Below are 25,290 nucleotides of genomic sequence, written 5' to 3'. Positions count from 1 at the left end.
CAATGTCAATGAGCAGATGTGATTTGATGCAGGTGTTAGTTTTGGGGATGGAAATTTACAGGGTGATTCCATAATTTATTCGTCAGAATTGAGTGAGTCCATATTTTTTTCCTCTGCTTGGTCTAAAAAAGTAACCGTTACTGACTGCCACAATCTTTTTTTTTTTATTTCTTATAGTGTTTCTTAAAGCCAGAAAGTTGCCATTTGAAATGACTTTAGTTTTGTGTCATGTCTGTGATCTGCTTTTTTTCTACAAAATTAAACAACAGAATGAACATCCTCCGAGGCTGGTGATTCCATAATTTTTGCCAGGGGTTGTACAACCACAGTTTTGAAATCTTCATGAGCACAGGCCCTGACACTCCCCGCAACATTTAGGATATGCTCAAGATCAGCTTGCAAAGGTCCATCGTACTATGGCACATCCACCAAAAGATAGGATGTGCATCTCCTGGTGTCCTGGGAACAACAATACTCATAAAACCTGCACAAATAGTCAGATAACTTTCTACATGAGCCACTTGGAAAGCTTTTGTTGATCCAAAGAAATAAATGTGTAAAACATTGTTTCTTCTGAAGGTGCTGTTGCACTGGCTGAGTTCCTTGCTGAGAGCCATCAGATTCAGGGGTTGGACATCCGTCAAAACCAAGTAAAGGTTGGAGGTCTGATGGCCTTGTGCCTGGCCCTGAAGATCAATCAGTCTCTAGCTAGTTTGGATTTGGACCTCATACTCTCACAGGAGAAGGTAAGTGTGGCTATCTTGTCATAAAGCTACTGACCCTGCAGAATGGCTCCACATTTAAAACCATTTCAGCAACTGATGTCTTTATGTTCCGTACAGACATATACATACTTATTGGTTTTGTCCCGATCAGCAACCGCATGCTTCTAAAGCTCTAATCATGGGCTAGTTACATCATCGGTGGCTGTCACATTTCAAAGGCTGCTTGTGAAGCAGCTGATGTGCACAGCCTTATTTCTCCAAAAAAATGAAAGCTACAGCAGGCGTATCTTTCACAGCCCAAACAATCCCAAGAATCACTGCACAATTATTATTATTTTTGAATAGAAAACGGCTGTTAAATTTAAGAAAAGGCAAATGAACACTTTTAGGCTCCACATGTACAATTCCACTAGCATACAAATATTTAAAAGTTGTCTTGTTGGCTAATTGGGATATACAATTATACAATTACAATTATAATTAGATATACAAGGTGTTACATTTTGCATCTACATAATTATATTGTGTGAACAGGAGAATTTTCATAAAAAATCATGAACATAGGTCTTTTTATGTTTCTCTGACTGTTTGTATACTATTTCACTTGTTCTCTTTTTGTAACACTTTAAAAATCAGCAAAAGGGTTATATATTAATCCTTAGTAGCACAGTAGTAGCATTTCTTAAAACTACAGCCAATCAACAATTTCAAACAATTATTTTCAATATTTTCATTTGCCATGGCCCAAAATTAGTAAAGTTTGACTATCTTTATTTCAGAAGCATTTTGGCTATAGACCTGTGTTATATGAAAATTCAGTAAGGTATATTTTCTATTATACATTCCAATTCTAAGGTAGAACTAAACTAGTGTATACTAAAGTATGTCTAAATATCTAAAAAAGAAAAAGAAGAGTAGAGCCACTTAGGTGCCTGGTCTTGAGAACCAGGGATGGCAGGTTGAAAAGCTTTTTTATCCCATGGGAACTCTCCCTACCCACCTAAGTCATGTGTAAGTAATGTGTAAGTAAACCTAAGTAATATGTAAGTAATATTTGTAAGTATAACCCCAATTCCAATGAAGTTGGGACGTTGTGCAAAATGTAAATAAAAACAGAATACAATGATTTGCAAAATCCTCTTGAACTTATATTCAATTGAATACACCACAAAGACAAGATATTTAATGTTCAAACTGATAACCTTTATTGTGCGCTGCCCGCAGTCCAGACCTGTCACCCATTGAAAATGAGTGGCATATTATGAAGCGCAAAATACGACAACGGAGATCCCAGACTGTTGAACAACTGAAGTCGAACATCAAGCAAGAATGGGAAAGAATTCCACCTACAAAGCTTCAACAGTTAGTGTCCTCAGTTCCCAAATGCTTATTGAGTGTTGTTGGAAGGAAAGGTGATGTAACACAGTGGTAAATATGCCACTGTCCCAACTTTTCTGAAATGTGTTGCAGGCATCCATTACAAAATACAAAACACTAAAGTTTATCAGTTTGAACATTAAATATTTTGTCTTTGTGGTGTATTCAATTGAATATAGGTTGAAGATGATTTGCAACTCATTGTATGTTTTTATTTAAATTTCACACAATGTCCCAACTTCATTGGAATTGGGGTTGTAAGTAAGTACTGAAAATGATTACTAAAGTCCAGGGTATGTCCACTACAATAGCTTGCCGCATGCAGCTGTGAAGTTGCAGGTGACAGGAGGTAGAGCCGAGGAAATGTAATGGCGCAAAAGCAAAATGGTCCATGGGAAAGACTGTCTCAGTTAAGAATGGTCTGCTCTGGCCTTTGCTGTGTCTGAAGGCTTAAAGAGTTTTGTGGGACACAGACCTTAGATGAGTGCAGACTCTGAATTGGGACACAGCCATTCAATGACTGTCTGAGCCTTGAATAGCTGAACTTGTGTTATAGCTTTTAAGGACATACACTCAAAAAAATGGCTCATTGAATCAACTCAATTCAATTATGTGCATGATTTCCATCTAATAAATATATGTAGTTCCAACTAAATTAAATTAAATGATCATGCATGGATGTGCTTTTTAGTTGTGGCTACATATATTATTACATGGAAATCCTGCTCATAATTGATTGAGTTCATCCAATGCATCAGTTAAGCTGCAGCATTCATCAGTGCTATTAAAATACAAGACATGAAGTTTGAAGTTAAACATGAACACACCATTGTTTGTCCCCAGGTGGACCCAGCCAGGGTTGCAGCTCCATCCAGAGATGGAAGTTGCGTTCATGTTGGCGATCCTCCTGTCCTGTGCACCAATAGCATTTCTTGTATATTCGTCCGTGAACTGTTCTGTAATTTATGTTTGTAGCATGACCCAAGCAGAGGGTCACCCCTTTGAGTCTGGTCTGCTTGAGGTTTCTTCCTCAGAGGGAGTTTTTCCTTACCACTGTTGCTCTGGGGGTTGGTAAGGTTAGACCTTACCTGTGTGAAGCGCTTTGAGGCAACTCTGTTGTGATTTGACACTATATAAATGAAAATAAATTGAGAGAAAAAATTGTGAAATTGTACACTTATCAAAGGGTGGGTACATAAAATCTACATGAATATGGGAACAAACAAACCTGTTTGCCTTTCATCACCACTATATATTTGCAACAAATTTTAGTTGTGCTCAAAAGTGCTCAAAAAACTGTTGTGCTCAAAAGTTTACATACTCTGGCATATTGTATTTTATTTCATTTTATTTTTTTTATTTTTTTTTTTTGGCCATTTTTCAGAGAATATGAATAATAACACAAAAATGCTTTTTCACTCATGGTTAGTGGTTGGGTGAAGCCATTTATTGTCAAACAACTGTGTTTACTCTTTTTAAATCATAATGAGAACAGAAACCACCCAAATGACCCTAATCAAACATTTACATACCCCTGTTCTTAATATTGCAGCAAATAACTGAAACAATACTTCAAATGGAGACAAAAGCACCAAATTTGGCAGACGTACACCTTAGATATTACTCTTTTGAAAAAAAACCGACAGGCCACTTGAATTTTCAATAAGCGGCCATGTAGGGGTCAATTGAGGAATTAGATAGGGGTCAAAATATAAAAAGGCTCCAGTCATATTGAAAATTATACCACATTATTTATCTGATTGTAAAGATTCCAAAAAGGTATAGTTTGGACTATCTATGACTGAATGTTCTGCAGTTATGGAGTAAAAACCTTAAGAATGGTGACAAAGGTCAATTTCAGTTTGTTCAGGGGTCAAAAATTAAAGTTGCTCCAATTTTAGTAAAAAATGGTGGAAATTGTTGATTGAGCTACTTTGATTAATAAATGGAATAGTTCTGATTGTGCTGAATGCTTGGTCTCTAAAGTAAAGGTCAAATAATGTTGACGTCCGCTGAATTCTATGACATGTGACATATGTTACCCTGTAATGTGATAACTAAGCATGATACATGGTGCAAGCTATGCCTTTTTGAAACCCTATTAACTCAACCAATAATTTGCATCATCTTTGAACAAAATTGGTGCAACTCTAACTTTTCACCCCTGTATAAACTGAAACTGAACATGTAAATTCCATTCTAAACCTCCTGCGGTGGCCCAAAACATGATAGGCGCAGCACAAAAAAATGTCATTGAGTGGGATTCAATTATTGACAACTGTATTTAAATTCTGCAGAAATAAATCCTTTAAAAATAAAATTATAATCTTAAATTAGCAAAACAAATAAATACATAATAAAATTGCCGTTGGATGTATTGGTGTTGGTTGGCATATATTGTTTAAATTAGATTAGATTAGGTAGAACTTTATTGATCCTTTGGGAAGACTCCCTCAGGGAAATTGAGGTTCCAGCAGTATTGTATAGCAGCACACAGGGTAAGAAGCACACAGAGCATCAAAAGTGAAAGTAAAAAAGAAAAAAAAAAACAGTTTGCAAATATAAATACACAAAATGAATGCCAGACATACGAGGGCTGTCAATAAAGTATAGGTCGTTTTTATTTTTTTCAAAAACTTTATGGATTTCATTCATATGTTTTTACGTCAGACATGCTTGAACCCTCATGCGCATGCGTGAGTTTTTCCACGCCTGTCGGTGATGTCATCCGCCTGTGAGCACTCCTTGTGGGAGGAGTCGTCCAGCCCCTCGTCGGAATTCCTTTGTCTGAGAAGTTGCTGAGAGACTGGCGCTTTGTTTGATCAAAATTTTTTCTAAACCTGTGAGGCACATCGAAGTGGACACGGTTCAAATGTGAAAATTTTAACGGCTGATGAGAGATTTTGAGGTGATACTGTCGCTTTAAGGACTTCCCACGGAGTGGGACGTCGTGCAGCAGTCCCAGGTGCCGTCGTCAGCCTGTTTCAAGCTGAAAACCTCCACATTTAAGCCTCTGTTGACCCAGGATGTCATGAGAGAACAGAGAAGTTTCAGAAGAAGTCAGTTTCAGCATTTTATCCGGATATTCCACTGTTAAAGGAGATTTTTTTAATGAAAGACGTGCAGACTGGCCCGCGCGTCGGGACGCAGCCGGCATGGTGCGGCGGCACAGGAAAAACACCTCCGTGTTGATAACCATTTGTAAAATCCAGGCGGCTTTTGATGGCTTTCAGTGGAGTGAGTATCTGAGAAATTGTTTATCAGCTGGACATGTTCCAACTTGTCCTTAAGGCTTCCAACAGAGGTGTTTTTCCTGTGGCGGAGCGTCGTGGCGGCTGCGAGCCAATGCTGCAATCCACCCGCATGTCTTTCATTAAAAAAATCTCCTTTAACAGTGGAATATCCGGATAAAATGCTGAAACCGACTTCTTCTGAAACTTCTCTGTCCTCTCACGACGTCCTGGATCAATAGAGCCTGAAATGTGGAGGTTTTCAGCTTGAAACAGGCTGACGACGGCGCCTGGGACCGCTGCACGAGGTCTCGCACCGTGGGAAGTCCTTAAAGCGACAGTATCACCTCAAAATCTCTCATCAGGCGTTAAAATTTTCACCGAAAACCAGCTTAATTTTTCGAACCGTGTCCACTTCGATATGTCTCACAGGTTTAGAAAAAATTTTGATCAAACAAAGCGCCAGTCTCTCAGCAACTTCTCAGACAAAGGAATTCCGACGAGGGGCTGGACGACTCCTCCCACAAGGAGTGCTCACAGGCGAATGACCTCACCGACAGGCGTGGAAAAACTCACGCATGCACACGAGGGTTCAAGCATGTCTGACATAAAAACATATGAATGAAATCCATATAGTTTTTGAAAAAAATAAAAAGGACCTATACTTTATTGACAGACCTCGTATTTATCAATACTGGTTTACTGGCTACCAAGGTTGGGTAGGATTACTTTGAAATGTAATCCAAAAGTAATCAGATTACAAGTAATCCAAATGTATGTACATACATACATGTAATCCACATGTATTCTTTCAAAGTAATCCTATCCAACCTTGCTGGCTACTACTGTACATGGCTGTTTTTGTCATGGAGCAAAATTATAAAACATGTTGGTATTTTTCTGACACTGAAACCCACTTTGTGCATATTTGTGATTTTTGTGGCAGCACAGAGCACACAACACAAAGGTGGCAGGAAAGATGCAAACATGTAGGACCTTCATTCACATCCAACAGCACAAAGACACTTGCTGGTATTTAGATGGAAATTAGGTGTGAGATGTTTTTTTCATGTGCCATTCAGCTTCTCAGAACCACATGTCCCCACCACAACGTCCCTTAGTCAAGTGGCGATTCTGTCAAAACTCTAAAGGCATCAAATTTAAAAGTCCAATGTGATTCCCATCCAGAAGTCAGTGAAGAAATCTGTTCTATTGATGCATTCATGGGTCATTTTTAAGTCTGCTTTTTTATTCATATGGACACAGATATAACTGGCTCTGTTGCTCTCCAAACCACCAAGTACCTGGGATTCCATAGATATTTCATCACAAACATGCACAAACACTGCTGAAACGTCTGGTGCCAGTGTAGTGCAAAGACATTCTCAAGCTCTCCACAAAAGGAAGCTGAAGAAGAACCTCTGCAACATTTTTAGATGCAAACAATATACACAGAATGGAAAAAGTAAGTTTACATCTGTGTCATCGTGCACAGAGAGAGAGACTGAACAGTTACTTAACTACGTATTGCAGATGATGGGTCGTGGTGCATGTGAGGGCCATCTTAAAAGCTGAAACAACTGTATCTTGGACACTGAACAAAATCATGCACAATGGTGGATACCAGCAATGTTATTCCAGCCCGGTCTCACATTTTTTTCGAGCCTCCGTCACAAAAACTACACACTTTTCGTGACGTGTTTTTTTTTGTTGTTTTTTTTTTTGCTATTTATAATCTTCCCCTTCTCCTAACTCTACCCATAACCATATTGTAATTGTGTACCCATATTGTAAGTGTGTACCCTCCCCAAACGTTAACCCTGAGCCCCCTTTCACGCCACATTTTGTGCATCCCATCACAAAATGAATTTGTGCCCCCATTACAAAAAATGCCCCATTTTCAAACCCCCATCACAAACCCATAGATTAATGTACTTGTTGGAACCCAGTCCCATGAACTGCCGTAGGACTGGGTTGTGTTAATCATACCATTCACCATAGCATTTAGCATTATGTGTCTTCTCCAGACTAATTCCACTCCTGCATTTGCAATGCACCACGTCCCAGCATATCTCGGCACTTAAAGGGGAAGACACATGTCAATCTGGCTGGGTGATTTCATAATATGCCTAGAAGAAACACCCATGAATATAGTGGGAGCATCAAATTAGCCCCTTTGCACCCCGAGGCCTCGTTTGTGCTATTTCCCGCTGTTTAAATATCAAAGTGCGCTTGGACATGCCTCAAATGGATTGGTGCTCTCTGAACAGCTTTTTGATGCATCCACCATCAAAACTAGGCCCACTGGCCTGCTTTTAAGTTTCTTTTAAGGTGAGCTGTCTGTGGTGCTGATTAAATGTTGTGTACATACTGTATTAAAATAATATGTGTTTGACTGTTTAACATGTATTAAAAGACACAAGTGTGGAAGAAACACCACAAGAAATCTCTGTAAAGTAGCCCAGATGCAGCTCCAGTCAAGTACATAAGTGGATTTTAAAGATAAAGTGTTAAGGTTAAACCCAAGAGACAGTGTTTTAGGACCCAAAATGCAGAAAGCAAACCAAAATACAAAAACAGAATGATTTATTGATATGCTGTGAATGGTACAAGCCGAGAAGCCAAACACTGAGGAGGGAGAGACCGCTGGAGCAAGCGGGAGGCAGGAACGTCAACACCCAAACACAGTTTGTCCGGAACCAGGACCCCCCCCCCAACAGGAGCCTCAAGGTGACCTACCAGGCTGACCCGGATGAGCCCGATAGAAGGCAGAAATGAAGGAGGGGTCCAAAATAAGGCCCAGGCATGTTCCTCAGTGCCATACTCCTCCCAGTCCACGAGATACTGGAAGCCCCGGTGATGTACGTCGAGGATTCAGCTCACCATCCAGACGGGATGGCCATCCACAGTCTGAGCAGGAGGTGGGGGAATGGCCAGTGGGCACAAGGGGCTGGAACAGACTGGTTTCAGATGAGACACGTGAAAGATGGATGGATCCTGAGGATGGATCCTGAGGGTCCGAGGCAATTTGATCTTAACAGTTACAGGATTGACAATTTTATCCACAACAAATGGACCCAGGTATCGAGGAGCCAGCTTCTTGGCAGCCGCCTTAAAAGGCACAACTTGGACAACCAAACTTTCTGACCAGGCCAGTAGTAGGGGGCCAGGGCGTGATGCCGGTCTGCATGGCGAACAGTCCTCTCTCTCGTCTGAAGAAGGGCGGAGCGGGCGGTCTGCTAAGCTCATCGACAGCGCTGCAGATGGCCCTGGACTGAAGGCACAGAGAGGTTCATTTCCTGAGCAGGGAACAGAGGCGGTTGGTAACTCACAGAGCACTCAAAGCGTGACAAGCCGGTGGGCAAGCTCACCTGAAAATTATATTCATATTCCACCCATGGCAGGTGAGCACTCCAGTACGATGGATGGGAGGCGGCCGGGAGGTCAAGCCCAGCTAAACGTGAAAATGAAAAGGTACCGCACTCCGTCTTACTTGCTGTAGAAAAATGTATTCAGGACTGTATCACCAACGTTTCGGCACTGTGGCCTTCATCAAGCAAATGAAGACTGAGCTCCAGGTAGCCATCTTAAAAAGGGTGGGGCTAGCACCCATGGGTGCCAGTTAACACAAGTAACAGCAAGTAAGACGGAGTGCGTGACCTTTTCATTTTCTAATTTTGATGGGCCACCAGAACTATTATTATTTTAGGTAACCACTAAATGGACTAATTTCCCTATCAAAGCCTACTGTATAACAATCTATTTCCCAGGATCATTGCCCAGTGGGGAAACGACTTGAAACAGGCTTTCAAAAATAAAATGTCTTGTCTGTCAAAAATGTCCTCTCCAGAAATAGAGTGCATTTCAAACTCAAACATCATTTTTATGTGAATAATAGATTTTTTTTTTTTGAAAGAGATAATCACTATCTGTGATGCCACAAAAGGATGATTACATAATTCACTCAAATGTCTTTAATATTGGGGTGTAACTCTCAGTCTGTCAAAAACTATTCTCTCCAGAAATGCTTATCACTATTTGAGAATGCAGAAACACAATAGCAGTTGTATACTCTGAGTACATACTTACCATCAAGTGTATTTAGTAGATAGTATAATCTGTATAATTTACACAACAGTTAGGACCCCTTCACACATAATGCAAATACGTACAACTCAAGGTAGAGCTCGTATGAGTGCACCATGAAACATTGCGCAGATGCGCAGGCATGCATGATGCCGCTGCGACAGTTCATGCACGTGACGGTATCTTTCGAGTAGTAACACAGTGCGAGCAGCTGCAGCTGCTCGCACTGTGTTCCATGGGAAGAGTTGCACTACATCGCGCCGCTGATGTGGAGGAAAATATAGTAAAAACAGATGTATAATTAGTGAATATCACTGTGTTGATATAAATAATACACAAAATCAGACGCAATACAGAACCCCGTGGTTAAATACCCTGGTTGAATAAAAAAAGAATGCCACTAGCGGATTTGAACCCGCATGGTCTGATTAACAGATGGAAACTTTGTCACTGTGCTACAATCATTGTCTTGTAACAGGAGTGTGAAATGCTAAAATCAACAAGCAGATAAAGACATTTCTAAAAAAAAGAAAAAAAAAAAGCTGTGATGACTAACCAAATGCCGGATTTCTGCCTATACGTGACAGAAAGTGGAGTATTTGTCATCAGGTTGTCCTGCTCCTGCAGCGCACCGCTCACAGCATTCACGGCACGCGTGTCCTGTCAGATGTTACATTCAGATACCCTGCTACGTGAGCCTGACGGTCTGTTATTATGTTTTTTTGTATTTTTGTATTTCCCAGCCCAGTCTCACTTTTTTTCATGCTCCCGTCACAAAATGAGTCAAATTTTCGTGAGGTTTTTTTTTTTTAATTCATTACTAACCCTACTCCTACCCCCAACCCTAACCTTAACAATAACCTAATCCTACTCCTTCCCTCCACCCTAACCATAAACCACTACCGACCTGACCCGAATTCATGCTGCCATCACGAAAATGAGGCACTTTTTGTCACAATATCATAAACCAATAGATTAATGTACAGTAGTGTTCAAAATAATAGTAGTGCTATGTGACTAAAAAGATTAATCCAGGTTTTGAGTATATTTCTTATTGTTACATGGGAAACAAGGTACCAGTAGATTTGGTAGATTCTCACAAATCCAACAAGACCAAGCATTCATGATATGCACAGTCTTAAGGCTATGAAATTGGGCTATTAGTAAAAGAAAGTAGAAAAGGGGGTGTTCACAATAATAGTAGCATCTGCTGTTGATGCTACAAACTCAAAACTATTATGTTCAAACTGCTTTTTTAGCAATCCTGTGAATCACTAAACTAGTATTTAGTTGTATAACCACAGTTTTTCATGATTTCTTCACATCTGCAAGGCATGGAGTCAACCAACTTTTGGCACCTTTCAGCTGTTATTCCACTCCAAGATTCTTTAACAACATTCCATAATTCATTCACATTTCTTGGTTTTGCTTCACAAACAGCTTTTTTGATGTCACCCCACAAGTTCTCAATTGGATTTAGGTTCGGGGATTGGGCAGGTCACTCCAAAACATTCATTCTTTTGCTCGTTTACTAGTATGCTTGGGGTCATTGTCTTGTTGAAACACCCATTTCAAGGGCATGTCCTCTTCAGCATAAGGCAACATGACCTCTTCGAGTATTTTGACATATCCAAACTGATCCATGATACCTGGTATGCGATATATAGGCCCAACACTATAGTAGGAGAAACATGCCCATATCATGATGCTTGCACCACCATGCTTCACTGTCTTCACTGTGAACTGTGGCTTGAATTCAGAGTTTGGGGGTTGTCTCACAAACTGTCTGTGGCCCTTGGACCCAAAAAGAACAATTTTACTCTCATCAGTCCACAAAATATTCCTCCATTTCTCTTTAGGCCAGTTGATGTGTTCTTTGGCAAATTGTAACCTCTTCTGCACGTCTTTTATTTAACAGAGGGACTTTGCAGGGGATTCTTGCAAATAAATTAGCTTCACACAGGCATCTTCTAACTGTCACAGCACTTACAGGTAACTCCAGATCTTTGATCTTTGATCATCCTGGAGCTGATCAATGGGTGAGCCTTTGCCATTCTAGTTATTCTTCTATCCATTTTGATGTTTTTTTTTTCTGTTTTCTTCCACGCATCTCTGTTTTTTTTTTTTTTTTGGTCCATGTTAAAGCATTGGAGATCACTGTAGATGAACAGTCTATAATTTTTTGCACCTGCGTATAAGTTTTCCCCTCTCCAATCAACTTTTTAATCAAACTACGCTGTTCTTCTGAACAATGTCTTGAATGTCCCATTTTCCTCAGGCTTTCAAAGAGAAACGCATGTTCAACAGGCGCTGGCTTCATCCTTAATTATTGGACACCTGATTCACACCTGTTTGTTCCACAAAATTGACGAACTCACTCACTGAATGCCACACTACTATTATTTATTACTACTATTAATTACTATTACTATTACTATTAATACTATTATTTATCCTTTTTTTTTTTTTTACTAATAACCCAATTTCATAGCCTTAAAAGTGTGCATATCATGAATGCTTGGTCTTGTTGGATTTGTGAGAATATACTGAATCTACTGGTACCTTGTTTCCCATGTAGACTTAGACTTTGTGTAAATATTTGCTCATTTTGAAATGGATGCCTGCAACACATTTCAAAAGACAAAAGACTGGGAAAGTTGATGAATGCTCAAAGAACACCTAATTGGAAACAGGTGAGTGTCATGATTGGGTATAGAAGGATCATCCCCAAAAGGCTCAGCCGTTAACAAGCAAAAATGGGACAAGGATGACCACTTTGTAAACAACTGCGTGAAATAATAGTCCAACACTTTAAGAACAATGTTTCTTAATGTTCAATTGCAAGGAATTTAGTGATTCCATCATCTACAGTCCAGATTCAGAGAATCTGGAGAGCTTTCTACACATATGCGGCATGGCCAAAAACCAACATTGAATGCCCATGACCTTTGATCCCCCAGGTGGCACTGCATTAAAACAGACATCATTGTGTAAAGCATCTTACCGCGTGGGCTCAGGAACACTTCAGAAAACCATTGTCAGTTAACACAGTTCGTCACTACATCTACAAATGCAAGTTAAAACTCTAGCATGCAAAGCGAAAGCCATACATCAACAACATCCAGAAACACCGCCTCCTTCTCTGGGCCCAAGCTCATTTGAAATGGACAGCAGCAAAGTGAAAAAGTGTGGTGTGGTCTGATGAGGCCACATTTCAAATTGTTTTGGAAATCATGGCCGTCGTGTCATCTGGACAAAAGAGGAAAAAGACCAACCAGATTGTTACTAGTCCAAAGTTCAAAAGTCAGCATCTGTGATGGTATGGGGGTGTGTTAGTGCCCATGGCATGGGGAACTTACACATCTGTGATGGCATCATCAATGCTGAAATGTACATCCAGGTTTTGGAGCAACACATCCTGCCATCCAAGCAACATCTTTTTCAGGGATGTCCCTGCTTATTTCAGCAAGACAATGCCAAGCCACATTCTGCACGTGTTACAACAGCATGGCTTCGTAGTAAAAGGTGCGGGCACTAGACTGGCCTGCCTGCAGTCCAGACCTGTCGCCCATTGAAAATGTGTGGTGCATTATGAAGCGCAAAATATGACAATGGAGACCCCGGAGTGTTGAACAACTGAAGTCGTACATCAAGCAAGAATGGAAAAGAACTCACAAAGGATCACAGTCATTATCCACCACACGTACAGTACAGCTTTGCACTGCTGGCTGTACTTGCAGTTTTAAAACAGGACTTGTTGTACAGGCATTCCAATGGTGTTTTTGCAAACAACTTCCTTCTAAGAATTAAGAATTAAAAATCATTAGTGGCTGGAGGATGGCTTGTGTTTAACATTTGGCCTTTTGCCATATATTAAGGCTGCATGTGGTCACTTGGAGACAAAGGTGCCGTCAGTGATCCGTGTGTGAGTTCAGGGATGTTTTCTCTCCATGTACCTTCCGTGGCTGTGGAGGCCCGAGGAAAACGATGCCATAACTTTAATACATGCCCCTGCTGGATTCACAAAATAATTACCCACACTTGCCATCTGTTTGTCATGATTTTATCTCCACTAACTTATTTGCATATTAAAGCATTAATTAAAATCTCCAAGGAATGGAAAGCTTACTTTAAAATTAACTCTGAAGGCGATCCGTGCACAGCTTCCAAAGTTGTTTTATTTTTGTTTGCAGTGATTTTCTGTTTGTCTGCGTGCTGTTTACACGATTAAGTCTGATTTTTATGAAACGTCTCCTTTGGCTAAAGTCAAACGGCAAGATGTGCCAGATTTTGAAGATGCAGCTTTTAAGATCCACGGCGCTCTGTGAATGTGCGTCGTTAAAGCTGAGACTTTTTTCTTCTTCTCCGCTTTGCACATGCACCAAAACCTCCATATTGGCGGCTCTGTTTTCATGCTCCTCTAAGCCATCCGAAGACACGATTAGCATTTGCTCCATTGTTGGGAGTTAGTGTGGCTGGATATTTTAAGGGAATGGTAATAAGGGAATTTTTAAGCTCTGTCAGGTTTCAGAGTCACAGGGTTGGGATTTGTCTTGGTGTGGTGTATCCAGGTGGGAGGAGTGACGATTGTATTAAAAAGCAAATCTTTCCATCAGAAAACAGCAGGTGGTCAGATCAAGTGTTCTCACTCAGCGCTCAGGCGCATCCACCCGGGTCGCAGAGGAGTACGTGAAAATTCTTTCTTGTGAAGGAAAATAAGTGTGTGCATGAAGGTGAGTGACTGACGGAGGGGGTTACAGCAGCACGTTTGTTTGCATGCGTGCATTTGACACCACCTATACGGCGCCCGAGTGTTCATGCACGTTCCTTGTGTATGTGTGTGGTACTACGGCGTCGGAGGGGGTGATTGAAGATGCGCATATTTAAAAGGCAAGAAAGACGGTGGCATGAGTTGAGGAAATGTGTGTCCTCTAGTCTTTGTTACACGGAGTCTGAATTTTCACGTCTGTTGCCACGCTGCTCTCATGATCACTGGCCGGTTTGCCGTTAATGATTAATTATTTATCCATGTAAAATATTCATGGCTCCTGGCCCGAGTGGAAGCAGGCCTTCCGAAGGGGCAAGTTTTCTCTGTAGCTGTTACAAGGTGGAGCTGTTTATACATCCTTATCGGGGGACTGAGTCTCTTAATCGCAGGTTGGTGAGGAGAAGATGCTGTTTACCTGTTTGATGCTGAAATATTTGGCTTGGATTTGCCGACAAGGGTGTCCTGTAAGCTGTTGCAATGCAGTGAGAGTGTCCTCTCCTGATCGTCATGCGTCAGCACGGTGGTGGCGGTTAGTGAGCGTTTGTCTCACACAGTAATAATTGCAGCAGCATGATGTGTGCATGTGTGCAGGAAGGAAAGACAACAGGAAGTAGGTAAAGCACTTTCTGTCTGATGTTCTGTAGAGTATGACAGGAGCAAAGTCTGATTTACTAGGGGAGCTACGACCACTACCTTTGCACCCCCGACTAAACCAACCAACTGTTTTAGGTTCCTTAGATGACCCCAAAACACAATCAGGATGTTCCCAAAAATAAAAACTGGCCTCAAGCCAGTTATCCAAGATGGCTGCCAAAATAGATTTTTTTTTCAGTAAAACACGACATATACACAACATATACTGTAAACAACTTAAATATCACAGTAGATTCAATGGGAAGACCATGTAGGTCACCAACTCATTTGTGCTTAAACTAAATTTATCATGGGTTTTAAGATTCAAATGGCATCCAAAATGGCCGCCAATAGACCCTCATCATTAAAATACATAGTAGGAACAAACAATAGACAATAACAAACAATAATGACAGAAATCGTTGGTGTTTTAGTGAAAAAAACCCTATTTTGGTGGCCATCTTGGACGCCATCTTGGATAACTGGCTTGAGGACAGTTTTTATTTTTGGGAACATCTGATTGTGTTTGGGGTCATCTAAGGAACCTAAAAAAGTTTGTTTGGTTTAGTCCTGGGGGGGGGGGGGGGGGGTGATTGTATTTAGATTTTACACAATGTCCCAACTTCATTGAAATTGGAGTGTCACTTTTTTTTTTTCTTGTGATCCTGTGATGAAATGAGTCAAATTTTTGTGACGGGGTGTTTTTTAAATCACTATTCCTAACCCTACTCCTACCCCGACCCTAACATTAACCATGACCTAATCTTACTCTTTACCCCCATCCTAACCATAACCACCTCCGATCCCCCTGCTTCACTTTTAATTTCATGTAGCCATCACGAAATGAATTAGAATTAATTTTCGTCACAATATCACGAACCAATAGATTAATGTATATTTCGTCCTGCTGAATCACGACTTGCCGTGAGACCAGATTGAGTATTTAGGCTTAGGAATAAAGCCATTTTAAGTTTACAAAGCCTCTTAGGCAAACCTTCACTTATGCTCACCAACGAGATACAGTTCAATACAGAAGATGAGAATGGACATGCTTGCTTGCCTTTTTTTTTTTCTGGTGAAAACAAAATTAACTGTTGGGGAAAGTGTAGTGACACGGAGCCACAACAGGGGGCGCAAATGAACGGTCAATAGATGAGCCAACAGGTAACAATTTAATGTTGTGAATGTGCACAACGACTATACAGACATTCTCAGAATATGATAGCAGTCAATACACAAAGGTGACGTGTGGGGCAGGCTCGAGGATAGAAGACGTCTGTCCTGAGAAGAGCCGGAACCACATGATTTCCGCTGCCACCGAACTGGTGAATACTGGAGCCGCCAAGTCCCGAATTCCCAGGTGATCACCGTCCCGACTGTCGGATCTGGTACTGCTGGTGAGGAGCACAAACAGTGAGATGTGGGTGTGTGCACACCCAGTAACAAAAACAGTCAGAAGGTGGCAAAGTCACCTCCACTCTAATCACACACTCGTGCAGCTTCCTGTTAACCACTTATCTGGTTGGAGTGTGAAGCGAAGCCGTCGCTGATCACACCAACACCAATCCCACAAGATAAGGAAACACTTACAGGAAAACAGCTGCAAAGAAGTTACAGATATTAGTCAGTTGTTTTCAGTTTAGCAGAGAATTACCTTCACAGGGTAGATGATATCTCGGCAATAGAGGTGGAGATGACGTCCGGGTTTTATGGAGTAGTATGATGAAGCGTAGATGGGTGACAGCTTGTCATGAGATAATGAGTGACAGCTGTCCACCCCCCGGCTGTGTCCGTGGCGCAGTGCCCTCTCGTGCCTGAAGCCCGCACTTCAGCAGGTGCGCCCTCTGGTGGTGGGCCAGCGAGTACCTCCTCTTCTGGCGGCCCACACAACAGGACCCCCCCCTCAACGGGCGCCTCCTGGCGCCCGACCAGGTTTATCCGGGTGTCGGCGGGTAGAAATCGGCCAGGATGGCGGGTCCAGGTATGAAGCTCCTCTTCACCCAGGAGCGTTTCTTCGGGTCCATACCCCTCCCAGTCCACCAAATACTGGCAACCCCCGGCCCCTTAGACGGACGGTCCAGGAGCCGGCGCACTGTCCAAGCCGGCTCCCCGTCAATGATCCGGGCAGGAGGCGACGCCGGACCGGGAGCACAGAGGGGTGAGGTGAGGTGTGGTTTAATCGGGAGACATGAAAAACAGGGTGGATCCGCAGTGAAGCCAGGAGCTGGAGCTTCACTGCAGCAGGACGGAGGATTTGACGATCTTGAATGGTCCAATGAACCTGTCCATCAGTTTGGGGGAGTCCATCTGAAGGGGGATGTCCTTGGTTGATAACCACACCTCCTGCCCGGGCTGGTATGCAGGGGCCGGGGACCGCCGGCGGTCTGCATGGGCCTTAGCCCTCGTCCGGGCCTTTAACAAGGCAGAACGGGTGGTGCGCCACACCCGACGGCACCTCCGCAGGTGGGCCTGGACCAAGGGCACATCGACCTCTCCCTCCACCACGGGAAACAATGGGGGCTGGTACCCCAGACACACCTCAAATGGGGAGAGGCCAGTGGCAGAAGACACCTGGCTGTTATGTGCATACTCGATCCAGGCCGTCGGGTGCGTGGATGTCACACAGCGGAGGGTCTGTTCCAACTCTTGGTTGGCCCGTTCTGCCTGTCCGTTCATCTGTGGGTGGTACCCGGACGAGAGGCTCACGGTGGCCCCCAGTTCTCTGCAGAAACTCCTCCAGACTTGAGAGGAAAACTGGGGACCACGATCGAGTACTTACGTCAGTTGGTATCCCATGCAGACGGACGACGTGGTGGACCAGGAGGTCTGCTGTCTCCTGGGACGTTGGGAGCTTCGGGAGGGCCACGAAGTGGGCCGCCTTGGAGAATCGGTCCACTATCGTGAGGATGGTGGTGTTGCCCTGGGACAGCGGGAGGCCCGTGATGAAATCCAGGCCGATATGGGACCAGGGGCGATGAGGCACAGGAAGCGGCTGGAGAAGTCCTTGGGACCTTTTGTGGTCTGCCTTGACCCTGGCACAGGTGGTGCAGGCCTGGATATACTCCCAGACGTCGGCCTCCATAGACGCCCACCAGAAGCGCTGCCGGACAACTGCCACGGTCCTTAGCACCCCTGGATGACAGGACAGCTTGGAACCGTGACAGAAATCCAAGACTGCAGTTCTGGCTTCTGGTGGGACGTACATACGATTCTTCGGACCAGTTCCGGGGTCCGGGCTCCATGCCAGGGCCTCCCGGGCGGTCTTCTCCACGTCCCAGGTGAGGGTGGCCACGATAGTGGACTCCGGAATGATGGGCTCCGGTGGATCCGACAGCACAGTTTTGACTTCGTCTTCGTGTACCCGGGACAAGGCATCCGATCTCTGGTTCTTGGTCCCGGGGCGATAGGTGATCCGGAAGTCAAAACATCCAAAGAACAGTGACCAGCGGGCTTGCCTGGGGTTCAGCCGCTTGGCGGTCCTGATATACTCCAGGTTCCGATGGTCAGTGAAAACTGACAACAGGTGTCTCCACTCCTCAAGAGCCTCTTTCACCGCAAGGAGTTCTCGATTGCCGACGTCATAGTTCCATTCAGCGTGGGTCAACCTGCGAGAAATGTAGGCACACGGGTGAAGAACCTTATGGGTCTCCCCGCTCTGGGATAGCACGGCTCCTATCCCTGAGTCAGAGGCGTCCACTTCAACCACAAATTGGCGGCTAGAGTTGGGCTGCACCAGAACTGGTGCAGACGAGAACCGGCGTTTCAACTCCTTGAACGCGGCTTCGCACCAATCCGACCAGGTGAAGGGGACTTTTGGAGAGGTCAGGGCTGTCAGGGGGCTAACTACCTGACTGTAGCCCTTAATGAACCTCCTGTAGAAATTTGCAAAGCCGAGGAACTGTTGCAGCTTCCTACGGTTGTGGTTGGGGCCAATCTCTCACCGCCGCAACCTTGGCCGGATCAGGTGCGACAGAGTTGGAGGAGATGATTGAACCCAGGAAGGCAAAGAGGTGCGGTGAAACTCACACTTCTCGCCCTTCACAAACAGCCGGTTCTCCAACAACCGCTGCAGCACCTGACGTACATGCTGGACATGAGTCTCAGGATCTGGGGAAAAGATGAGTATGTCATCCAGATATACGAAGACGAATCGGTGCACGAAGTCCCGCAAGACATCATTTACCAAAGCTTGGAACGTCGCGGGGGCGTTGGTGAGGCCGAAACAGCATGACCAGGTACTCAAAATGACCTAATGGGTGTGTTTAATGCCGTCTTCCATTCGTCTCCCTTCCGGATCCGAACCAGGTGATACGCATTCCTAAGGTCCAGTTTTGTGAAACTTGGGCTCCATGCAGGGGCGTGAACACTGAATCCAACAGGGGTTAAAGGGTATCGATTGCGAACCGTTATGTGTTCAGCCCCCTGTAATCAATGCATGGACGGAGGTCCGCCCATCTTTCTTGCCCACAAAAAAGAAACCTGCACCCATCGGGGAGGTGGAATTCCGGATCAGCCCGGCAGCTAATGAGTCCCGGATGTAGTTCTCCATTGATTCGCGCTCAGGACGTGAGAGGTTGTACAGCCTGCTGGACGGGTACTCAGCGCCCGGGACCAAATCAATGGCACAATCGTACGGACAGTGTGGGAAGTGGTGAGCGCCAGATCCTTGCTGAAGACGTCAAGCAAGGTCGTGGTACTCAACCGGCACGCCATCAGATTGGGAGGGACTTCAACCTCCTCATTAGCATTTACCACCGGGGAGGAACCGAGGATCCTAAACAATTCCGGTGGCAGGTTTCGCTCCACTGAGTCACAACCCCAGACGGCCAATCAATCCGGGGATTGTGTTTAATCATCCATGGGAAGCCCAAAATCATGCGGGAAGTAGAAGGAGTTACAAAAAACTCAATCTCTTCCCGGTGATTCCCAGACACTACCAGGGTTACAGGTAGTGCCTGAAGCCCGCACTTCAGGCAGGGCGCCCTCTGGTGGTGGGCCAGCAGTACCTCCTCTTCTGGCGGCCCACACAACATTAACCCCAAAATTTATCACAAGGAAAATAAAAGGCCAACTGATAAAGATGATGACATAAATCGTAATGGGACAATTACATTTTGTTTCCATGTGATCATGAAATAATAATTTTTGAGCCACCTCACAAGTACAGAACAGGTAGTTCAGTGGAGCTGGTCTGCAAATATTTAGCCTTGGATATGAGTCCAACCCAAGCTATTTGTCTGTGTTCTTGGACAAGACCCTTAATACACCCAGCCGTATAATTGAAGAGTTCAGATGCAAAACCCAGTATCTCCAAAACCATACATTTTTAGTTGAGGCCAACATGTACTTGGCTGTCAAGGGGACTATCATTGTGCAAAATATGAAAGAATTTGAACAAACTGTTTTCATGTTATTGACGAAAGTCTGTGCATTTCTGAATAGGGTTTCCTTGAAATCATCATTTTCAACTGCATTTTTCTCCATTTAAAGAGAAGAATACTTACTGGGTTTTGCACCTGAACTCTTCATGTGTTTACAGGCCTTGGCTGGGGATGTATATAACTTGCATCAGACTAGCATCCCATCCAAAAGGTGTTAGGGATGCTCATCCACTGCATGCTATGGAATCCAGAGACAAGCACTGATACAGCAGGCCTCAGGACTGACATAGGACTTTTGTTTCTTCACCAACATGCCTTGTTCAGATAGCTCCTATATTATATAACTAGATGCACACTTTCACTGCCATTTGTTTAGCTTTTTTCATTCAAACCTCCCTCGTCTTCATAGTCTCTCATCTGCCTCTTGATTGCCCACTCAAGCTATCTAGCATGACAGGAGATGGAGACAAGAAGAAGAGGAGTGTCTCTCTCTTATTTAGCAGGACTAGGGGAAAAACTACAGAGGATCTTCAGACAGCACAAAATCCCAGTTTACTTTAAACTGGTTAACACCTTGAGACAGAAATTAGTTCACCCCAAGGACAGGATCCCTAGTTACAAACAACAATGTAGTGTATTCTATCAGATGTCAGGAAAACTGTAACGAACACTACATAGGTGAGACTAAGCAACCTTTACACAAAAGGCTATACCAGCACCGCAGAGAGGGTGCCAGTGGACCTCAGTATGCAGTTCATCTCCACCTTAAAGACACTAACCACACATTGAGGACAAGGAAGTTAAAATCTTAGCCAGAGAGAAGAAATGGTTTGAGAGAGGGGTCAAGGAGGCATTCTATGTGAAAACAGTTGAAACCCCAGCCTTAACTGGGGAGGGGGGTCTGTGACACGCTTTGTCCCCTGTTTACAATGGTGTACTCAGGTCAAGCAGTTTCAGTCTTTTGTTCATGGTAATGAGTCATTCATGTCATCAGGAGAGTCGTCAAGGGAGCCATCAGGAGAGGCATCCGTCCCATCATTAGGGGACAGCTGCCCTGTCATTAGTGTGCTAACTAGAGCACAATAGGTGCTTAATTAGAGCTATTGTTTAGTCACTAGCCTATAGCGTCTGCCTCTTGGTAGGAGGGGTCTGGTTAGGTTTAAAACTCCAGCTTTTGTGGCTTCTGTTTATTCTTCTCTACAAGAGTCAAGACAGAAGTCAGACTACCAGAGCAAGAATTTTAGCTGAGGAAGCTTCTGATTTGAAGCGAAATGTCCTCACATCAAGCAAACCCAGTCCAGTCCAAAGATTCAAGCTTCTCTACTATCAAATATTAAGTTCTGTTTTTCTATTGTATCAAATACTTATTTCATGCAATTAAAGTTAAATTAATTATTTTAAACAACATACAATGTGATTTTCTGAATTATTTTTTACTTTCTGTCTCTCACATTTGAAGTTTACTTATGATAAAAATTGCAGACCTCTAAATTCTTTGTAGGTGGGAAAACATGCAAAATGGACAGTGGATCAAATATTTATTTGCCTCACTGTAATTACACTATTCAGAGCTGTAAGCAATGGAAATGTGGCGCAGTGCCACGTTGTTACATTGTCCCCTCCATTGTGGCGATTTTCAAATATAGGGTGTTCATGCTGTTTCCTCATATAATTGTACTTAAATGTTTAAAAATTTGTCAGTTTGCAGCCACACATACTGATTGCTCTTGTTTCAACTGATTTCCTGTCGAAGCTCATAAAGCCATGTAAGACTCGCACGTCATTGATCTGGTTAAGGTCACTCAAAAAATAGAACGCTGTTATTGGTGTAAGCTTGTAAAGCAGGCACCACGTGATGGTTCAACATGCAAGACTCATATGTCATTTATCTGGTTATCCATCCTCCCCCAATAAATAAATAAATAAAAATAGTGCTGTAGTTGGTGGAATATCCAACATCACGGCAGCTGACTCTGTTCAGGTGAATCGTGAGGAAGTGCAAGCGGGAAAAACCAGATCAGAGGACGTTTTCTTTTTTTTTGGTGCCGTCTCTGGCAGTACCACATCCGTGAAACAGAGAAACACCAGAGGCTCCAGGTATGCTGCGCAGAGCAACCACAGTGGGGAGGACACCATGCAGATGAAAGAAAAAAGCTCACCTTGAATAAAGACATTTTCATTGAGAAAACAGCTCAAAATTAATTTATTTGTGTGTAGAAAAAAAAGCATAAAAAAAAGCACTCACTATACAAATACAAAAATAATAAGCAAGATTTATGGGAGTTCATTTATTATTTATTTATTATTATTTTATAATTTGTGGGCAACCAAGCAGAATCTCTTTTTTTCAGATGATGTTTTTCCTAGTCTCTTCTTGCCTATGAATTTGCAGGAAATGGCTTCCAATGGTACAACTCCAATTCCAATGAAGTTGGGACGTTGTGTAAAATGTAAAGGCAAGGCCATAGGGTCACTGACCCTAAAGAGATTCCCTACTTGGCACAGTGATCTATTCAACAATTTCAGTGTTATAACCAAAACTATGATACATACACTTTTCTTTCCTGTATATTGACATCCTTGACCATGAAAAATACTACTAGAACTTGGACTCACTTTATGTCTTTATAGTTGAAAAGTTATTGTATAAAAACGATTTTTTTCGGTAATGGCGGTTTTCTTCTGGATCTGGCTCCATAACATTTGAAGCTACATCAAATCTGATGGCACACCTTACTGAATCAGTACAGATCAGCTACAATTTGGTGTTAGTTGTGCATCTCTAGCTTCATTTGTCACCTTACACTAATACATTTTCTATTTTCCCTATATTTTTGCATATTCTGGATAACCAGATCTTGAATCCGGATCCGATCATCACCAAACTTTCTTGTTTGATAGAACATTTGACTATGTTACACCTTAATTTTTTTCAAGCCTTTCTGCCTTGTTTTTGTGGAGTTAGAAACTAGAATGTCAAAATTCCCCCTAACCCACAATGGTGAAGAATCCTTTAAAAAATTCCTGGATCCAGATCGTGATCCGAATCACCACTAAAATGTAATCACTTGTTCCTCTTGTCATTTCCAACCACTCCACAAAATTTCATCAAAATCCATTCAAAACGTTTTGAGTTATCCTGCTGACAGACAGACAAACAAACAAACGCGACTGAAAACATAACCTCCTTGGTGGAGGTAATGATTTGCAAATCCTCTTCAACCTATATTCAATTGAATACACCACAAAGACAAGATATTTAATGTTCAAACTGATAAACTTTATTGTTTTTCTGCAAATATTTGCTCATTTTGAAATGGATGCCTGCAACAAATTAAAAAAAGCTGGGACAGTGGTATGTTTACCACTGTGTTACATCACCTTTCCTTCTAATAACACTCAATAAGCATTTGGGAACTGAGGACACTAATTGTTGAAGCTTTGTAAGTGGAATTCTTTCCCATTCTTGCTTGATGTACAATTTCAGTTGTTCAACAGTCCGGGGTCTCCATTGTCATATTTTCTGCTTCATAATGCACCACACATTTTCAATGGGCGACAGGTCTGGACTGCAGGCAGGCCAGTCTAGTACCTGCACTCTTTTACGACGAAGGCTTGCTGTTGTAACATGTGCAGAATGTGGCTTGGCATTGTCTTGCTGAAATAAGCAGGGACGTCCCTGAAAAAGACTTGGCAGCATGTGTTGCTCCAAAACCTGGATGTACATTTCAGCATTGATGATGCCATCACAGATGTGTAAGTTGCCCATGCCATGACCACTAACACACCCCATACCATCACAGATGCTGGCTTTTGAACTTTGCACTGGTAACAGTCTGGATGGTCTATTCCACTTTTGTCAGGAGGACACGACGGTCATGATTTCCAAAAACAATTTTAAAAAATGGACTCATCAAACCACAGCACACTTTTCCACGTTGTGTCTGTCCATTTCAAATGAGCTCGGGCCCAGAGAAGGCAGCGGCATTTCTGGATGTTGTTGACGTATGGATTTCACTTTGCATGGTAGAGTTTTAACTTGTACTTATATAGATGCAGTGACGAACTGTGTTAACTGACAATGATTTTCTGAAGTGTTTCTGAGCCCACGCTGTAAGATCCTTTACACACTGATGTCTGTTTTAATGCAGTGCCGCCTGAGGGATCAAAGGTCATGGGCATTCAGTGTTGGTTTTCATTCTTTCCGCTTGCGTGTAGAAAGTTCTCCAGATTCTCTGAATCTTCTGATTATATATTATTGACTGTAGATGATGGAATTCCTAAATTCCTTGCAATTGAACATTAAGAAACATTGTTCTTAAACTGTTGGACTATTTTTTACACAGTTGTTCACAGTCGTGATCCTCACCCCATCTTTGTTTGTGAACAGCTGAGCCTTTTGGGCATGCTTCTTTTATACCCAATCATGATACTCAACTGTTTCCAAACAGGTGTTCTTTGAGCATTCATCCACTCTCTGTCTTTTGTTGCCCCGTCCCAACTTTTTCGAAATGTGTTGCAGGCATCCATTTCAAAATGAGCAAATATTTGCACAAAACAATAAAGTTTAAACATTAAATATCTTGTCTTTGTGGTGTATTTAGTTAAATATAGGTTGAATATTTGCAAATCATTGTATTCTGTGTTTATTTACATTTTACACAATGTCCCAACTTCATTGGAATTGGGGTTGTATTAAAAAAGCAAAGTGCTACAGCTTCTCCTCTGAATAATAATTTTAAGAGAAAAACAAAAAGCACCAGACTGATTCTCCAGACTACAACACTCCACCTGTAAAACCATTCTTGTTTTGGGTGTCATCATATTGTTGCACCTCTAGTGAACCTGTTGATAATTTCCTTAACACCAAAGCAGCTGAAACTGATTAACAGCCCCACTCTTCTAGTCCTTAACTGATGGTGGCACATCATACTGCAGCAGCTCTTTTTTACTTACTCCTTTTTTCTGATCTGATATTGCTACAAAGAAGGGTGTGCTTAAGTTCATCTGATCTTTGTTTGCTATGTATTGTCGCTGTCCCACTGTCTCCAAACAGTGGGACAGCAGCTTCTAAGACCAGTGGGCTGGTG

General features: G+C 42.7%; 1 protein-coding gene across 1 annotated transcript in view; it reads left to right on the top strand.

Annotated features, from left to right (window-relative positions):
* Positions 1 to 25,290, top strand: part of si:dkey-288a3.2 (protein phosphatase 1 regulatory subunit 37) — a 312,886-nt gene that overhangs the window by 101,404 nt on the left and 186,192 nt on the right. Inside the window, exon 10 of the mRNA XM_034194841.1 lies at positions 580 to 746. Coding sequence (XP_034050732.1) covers positions 580 to 746 — 167 coding nt within the window. The remainder of the gene's footprint in view (positions 1 to 579; positions 747 to 25,290) is intronic.

The sequence above is a fragment of the Thalassophryne amazonica genome, chromosome 19 (assembly GCF_902500255.1).
Source record: "Thalassophryne amazonica chromosome 19, fThaAma1.1, whole genome shotgun sequence".
Taxonomy (NCBI): Eukaryota; Metazoa; Chordata; class Actinopteri; order Batrachoidiformes; family Batrachoididae; genus Thalassophryne; species Thalassophryne amazonica.
This window is presented reverse-complemented; position numbering and strand designations above follow the sequence as displayed.